Source organism: Triticum urartu, chromosome 1A, assembly GCF_056163025.1.
Source record: "Triticum urartu cultivar PI428250 chromosome 1A, HENAU_Tu73, whole genome shotgun sequence".
Taxonomy (NCBI): Eukaryota; Viridiplantae; Streptophyta; class Magnoliopsida; order Poales; family Poaceae; genus Triticum; species Triticum urartu.
This window is the reverse complement of record NC_141873.1, coordinates 7,457,565-7,463,564: the sequence shown is the minus strand read 5'-3', so window position 1 is coordinate 7,463,564 and position 6,000 is coordinate 7,457,565. Positions and strand designations below refer to the sequence as shown.

Genomic DNA, 6,000 nt, shown 5'->3' with positions numbered 1-6,000 from the left:
ACTTTGCTTGCGGTCTTTTAATATCTTCTACAGGACATCAAAACTAATGTGTAGTGCCTTATTTCATTCTTAAGTTTTATGTGTAGAAATAGAACATATATCGATAAAGAATATTTTCCATATATATATCGAGCTGATGCCGTAGCAGACTACTCGAGTCTTGACTACTGCTACTAGTAGTGGGAGCACTCGATCCGGGCACTATATATATATTCTTGCACAGAAAGCATCAGATCAGAGGCAGCAGCAGGTTGGTGGCCATGGCATTGTCTGGCCTCAATTTCGCCGTACTGCTGCTCTCGCTCTCCATGTTCTCTCACGCCAGCAAACCGTGCGTCGAGCAGGAGAAAGGCTCCCTCCTCCAGTTTCTCGCCGTCCTGACGAGGGACAGCGGCCTTGCCGTGTCATGGCGCAACAACGGCACGGCAGACTGCTGTTCATGGGACGGCGTCACCTGCGACATGGACGGGACGGTCGTCGAGGTCTCGCTGGCCAACAGAGGCCTCGAAGGCCATATCTCGCCGGCTCTTGGTGACCTCACCGGACTGCGGCGCCTCAACCTCTCCCACAACTCGCTGTCCGGTGGCCTGCCACTCGAGCCGCTCGTGTCGGCTGGCAGGGTCGTCGTCGTCGACGTCAGCTTCAACCGCCTCAGCGGAGAGCTAGGCGAGCTGCCAGCAGCAGCATCTTCGGCCACTCACGGCCGGCTGCTGCCGCTGCAGGCGCTGAACGTCTCCAGCAACATGTTCACCGGAGATTTTCCATCGAGCTCATGGAAGCTGACGCCAAATCTGGTGGTGCTCAACGCGAGCAACAACAGCTTTAGCGGGCAGGTGCCGTCTTCTTTCTGCCTTGCATCACCATCCTCCTTTGCTGTGCTTGACATCCAGTACAACAAGTTGAGTGGTGCCATCCCGCCTGCGCTTGGCAATTGCTCCATGCTCAGGGTGCTCAGGGTTGGTCATAACAACCTATCCGGGACTATCCCGGATGAACTCTTCAAATCTACCTCCCTGCTAGAGCGCCTCTCCTTTCGCAACGCTGGGTTACGAGGAAGACTTGATGGTGCACACGTGGCCAAGCTCACTCGCTTGGCTGCTCTAGACCTTGGAGAGAACAATTTCACTGGCAAGGTTCCAGAATCCATAGGCCAGCTCAGGAGATTGGAGGAGCTCCTTTTGGACTACAACCAGATGTCTGGGGAGCTGCCACCGAGTCTGTGCAACTGTACAAGCCTCACAGACATTAACCTCAAGAACAACAAGTTTGGTGGAGAGCTCGGCAGTGTCAACTTTGCCACGCTGCAAAATCTAAAACGATTAGATGTTGCAGCAAACAACTTCACTGGTGTGATTCCGGAAAGCATCTACTTCTGCACAAATTTGATGGCACTGCGAGTGTCTAGAAACAATTTCCATGGTGAGCTCTCTCCTAGGATCCTCAACCTCAAGTCCCTCACCTTCCTATCACTTTATTACAACTCCTTCACAAACATCACAAAGGCATTTCAGATCCTAAAGAGGTCCAATAGTATCAGGGCCTTGTTCGTGGGCAAGAACTTCATGCGTGAAGCCATGCCACAGGACGAAACCATGGATGGTTTTGACAATCTGCAAGCTCTTGGAATAGATCACTGCTCGTTAACTGGTAAGATGCCAACATGGGTGTCAAAACTCAAAAACCTGGAGGTATTACTTCTGAACCACAATCGATTGGAAGGACAACTACCAAGCTGGATCAAGGACCTAAACTGTCTCTTATATCTGAACCTATCAAACAACACCCTTTCTGGGAAGATTCCAACGGAACTATTGGATATGACAATGCTTAAATCAATCAAGCCTGCAGCTCATTTGGATCCAAGTTATTTTGCCCTGCCTATTTATATGACTTTTTGGCATCAATACCGCCAGGCTAGTGCCTTCCCTGAAGTGCTGGACTTGAGCAATAATAACTTCACTGGGAGGATCCCTGGAGACATTGGTCAGTTAGAAGCACTCAATACACTCAATCTAAGCTTCAACAGATTGGATGGAGAAATCCCACATTCTCTCTGTAACCTCACGAACCTGCAGGTTCTTGATTTATCCAGCAATCTTCTTACGGGTGAGATCCCGGCGGCTCTGAAAAATTTGCACTTCCTTTCCAAGTTCAATGTCTCTAACAATGACCTGGAAGGGCCTGTTCCAACAGAAGGGCAATTAAGTACATTTCCAAATTCTAGTTTTGATGGCAACCCAAAGCTCTGTGGCTCTATGCTTTCTCATCAGTGTAATCCTAATTATCCTACAGAAGCAGCTCCGACATCCATTATGATCACAAGGGACTGCAGCGAGAAGATCATTTTCGCCGTCGCCTTTGCTGTGTCCTTTGGACTAGGAGTGCTATACGAGCAGTTAGTTCTCTCCACATTTCACTGCTGCTTTCAGTCGTAATTCGTGCTACCTCGTGTATTTGGAACAGGTTGAGCTGAACCCAGCAAAGTTAAGAAACAGCTAGACAGTGGTTCATACCCATGTCCACCTTGTCAAATAATGTCTTCTCACCTTATATATCAATAGCTTGTTCTCAATGCAAGAGGCCCTACTACTTATGTACTGTATTTATCTTGTTCTCAAGAGGTACTTAGATTACACTAATACCTCGAACTATAACACTATTGTACATGTATTTTGTGTGTTCCATGTCCTACTTTCCCAAATGATCCATTCTTGTGTATGTATTTTGTGTTTCCTTTGACGTTCTTTATTTAACCGTGCGTCAACTGGCCATTTTGTATTTCTCCCTTTTCAATTTTCATAACCATTAATCATCGCTTATGCTAATTTAGAGCTCGAAGAACTTGTATCCAGATCATGGTTTTCACTTTCAGTGAGATTTCGGTGAAATTCACTTAATTTCAGTAAATTCAGTAGACACTGAAATATTACGTTTCAGCTAAAATATTTCAATAATTTCAGTACAACACAGGAATTCAAATATTTTTCAAAATATTTTTTCAAATTTCCAAAAAAAATTGAATTCAAGTGAATATTTCGGTCATTTGGCTGAAATGGAAACTGAAATCACTGAAATTCACTAAACCATGATCCAGATGCAGTCCTTCGCAAAGAAACAAAATGTGTACTTAGGGTTTGTTTGGCACGGCTCCTCATTAGATGCTTCTTTGGAAGAGTCACTTTTTGCAGCTCCGGTTCTTAGCCAAAAACGGCTTTAGCCCCTCTCTATCACGAGAAAACTGATCCTCCTAAAGTGTCCTGTACGCTTCCTCCCTAGAATCCACTGCCAGACCGGAGCCATGCTAAACAAGTCTTTTTTTTTTGGCGTGAAGTCCTCATAACACACAGGGACTAAAATTTTCCTGAGCTGGGGCAACATTGTTCCTATCAAGGACAATAATGTTGGCTAAAATCTCTATCCTCCATTAGGCCAACCTATCTTTGCTTTTGACAGAATAGTCGTTTTAGTCTCTTAACTATTGCTTGAGGCTCATAGTAGTCCCTGAACTTTCAAAATGGCCATTTTAGTTCTCAAACTCTACATTTAAGCTCAATTTCATCATAGAACCATGCTGATTGCGTGTAGAAGCGTGGTGGTACTCAAAGTAGGCGAGGTATAAGATGATGGTGTGATGAAGACCATGTCCAAACGGTGGCGATGCCATGTCTAGGGAGGCCGCGGTAGCCAAGGGAGACCTCGGTTTGCAAGAGTGGCGAAGACGACCGGGTGCGGTGTCACTGTATGATGGTAATCAAGATAAACAAGGGATAAGCAAGATAAACAACAGAGGTAAACAATCACAAACTACAAAGCTTTGGTATAACCGAGGAAATAAGGTAAACCACAAGGTAAATAAGGTAACCAATCACGAGTGATACACCCTATATGACGATAAGCAAGATAAACAATCACAAGTGACAAAAGTATGGTATGAAATAATTGAGGCACACATACACGAAGATGTATCCTGATGTTCACTTTCTTGGGTGGAAGCTAGTGACCATTGGAGAGGTGTCGGCAACACCAAGTACACTCGACGCCACAAAGTCTCACCTTCTCCTTGAACCTCACACAAAAAGTAGGAGTTCAATCACTGGTGGTTGTCCTTGAGTTGATCACCAAACCTTCACAAACACTTCCCGGAGCTTTCCACACCTTAAAAGCTTCCAGAATGGACTCCTACCGCCTAGGAGTCCCCACAACTCCGAGAGAAGAATTTGGCGAAGCACAAGTAGGGGATCACGATTTTGGCTTGGTAGAAAAGTAGATCTAGGGTTGCTTTTTGATTTCACAACGTTTTAGCAAGATTGGTTGGAGGCAAAGGGGGGAAGCAAGCCTTGTCAAGGTCAATAATGGGAGGCAACTCTGATCCCAAGTTGGGGTTGTAGGTAGAAGGGGTGGCTTTTATAGCCGCTCCGCCCCACCCACCAAATTCCAAAAATTATCGACATGGACTTACCAAAAAAGGGTTTTCCCCCGCTTTGTATTCCAAAGCACCAACACCGATCACAGAGCATACGCTGGGGCGAGCAGCACAACAAGCCAAAGAAAAAGAAGAAGAAACAATGCCAACACCGGCAGCTCGACAAAGCGCGGATGGCCCACTACCGCTGCGCCCTCTAAAATCTACCCACCACGATCCTAGGCTCCGATCCTCCGCATACCAAACAACACCTCCAGGAAGGAATGCGACGCCGATGACGCTGCTCGCTGGACGTGTCCTAGGGTTTCCCCCGGCACGCGGAGGGTAGAGGGGAATGAAGACCACCGACACCCTCCAGAGAGGAATGGTGGCACCCGCAGGCGTCACCGCATCGGAGCCGGAAGAACCGGGAAGGATTTCTCCCAACTCCAAACCCCACCGCCCAACCGAATCGGAGCGAACCAGCCAGTTCGCCGCCCACCAGCATGCGCCACCGCGGTCGCAACGCCACCCATGCCGTCTCACTGAGATCACCACCACGAGGCCAAGAGAACGATGAGAGGAGGAGTTGGTCGATGGGAGCAGCGGCGCCGTAGCCGCGCGGGAGGGAACCACCTCCTCCGCCGTCGTGCAGGAGGCTCGTGCCTCCGGCACTGTCGCAGTCGCCGTCTGGACGCATTAGCAGGGCATACCAGGACACCCCTGGCCCGGCCAGGCCCGAATCGGGCCCGCTAAGCCCCACCGGCCATGCTGCAGCAGGGCGGCGCCAGCACCGCCAGCCACCCAACGCCCATCGCCGCTCCCCCGCCTCCTGTAAGACACGCCACCGACCCGCCCCGCCGTCGGCCTGCCCAGACCCAGATGGGGCCCGAAGGGCCCAGATCTGGGCCGAGCAGGCGCCGCCTGGCCTCGCCGCCGCGCCACCAACGGCGACGCCACCGTCCAGCCGATATCCGCATCGCGCCAGAAAGCCCCGCCGCCATGCCGGACCGCCGCCGCCTAGGGAGCACCCCCCGGCGTCCTCCGCCCCGCGCCGGAGAGCAACCGAGAGGGCAATGGCCGGGGGCCACCGCCACCAGCGTCGCCCGGGCCAGGCACGGCGGCAAACGCCGGTGACGGTGGCGAGGAGGGGCGAGTGAGGGAGAGTTGGCGGAGGAGGAACCGGGGCGCGGCCGGTCGCTCGTGGGGGCGACGCGGTCGCGAGAGCCCGAGTCGTTTTAGCTGCCTATTGCTTTTAACTGACTGACTGACTGTTTTCTCGACATGGACTTACAATCTCAAAGATAAGATCTGGTACAAGTGCAGAGTTATGGTCCATCCAATCGCGAAACCACCAGAGCCAAAGATAAAACCCAGAGCTGCGGGGTTTAACTCCGGAGCAATTCAAGAGCTATGGGACAAAACCCGGAGTTCCGGACCTTAGCTTCGCCTTGTCCAGAGAGGCTGGCACAGGGAAACTTAAAGTGAATGTTGTCGTGTAGGTTTATGTTTTGACCTTTGTGGTGGACATGGCATATACTTTAGTGATCTAAACGATACTATATTTCTTTACAGAGGGAGTATATTTTAATGTTGTG

The 6,000-nt window shown here is 50.0% G+C and overlaps 1 protein-coding gene and 1 non-coding gene across 2 annotated transcripts in view; one reads left to right on the top strand and one right to left on the bottom strand.

Moving 5' to 3' along the window:
* Positions 1 to 257: 257 nt before the first annotated feature.
* On the top strand, positions 258 to 2,435 carry LOC147988228 (tyrosine-sulfated glycopeptide receptor 1-like). Its single transcript, XM_087534299.1, has one exon. It carries the CDS (start codon positions 261 to 263, stop codon positions 2,433 to 2,435), a length of 2,175 nt encoding a protein of 724 aa, XP_087390425.1. The 5' UTR covers positions 258 to 260.
* A 939-nt stretch (positions 2,436 to 3,374) lies between these two features.
* The window catches only part of LOC125541371 (uncharacterized), a 63,630-nt gene continuing 61,004 nt past the window's right edge, over positions 3,375 to 6,000 (bottom strand). The window contains exon 4 of the transcript XR_015616041.1: positions 3,375 to 3,737. This is a non-coding gene — a transcript (uncharacterized LOC125541371). The remainder of the gene's footprint in view (positions 3,738 to 6,000) is intronic.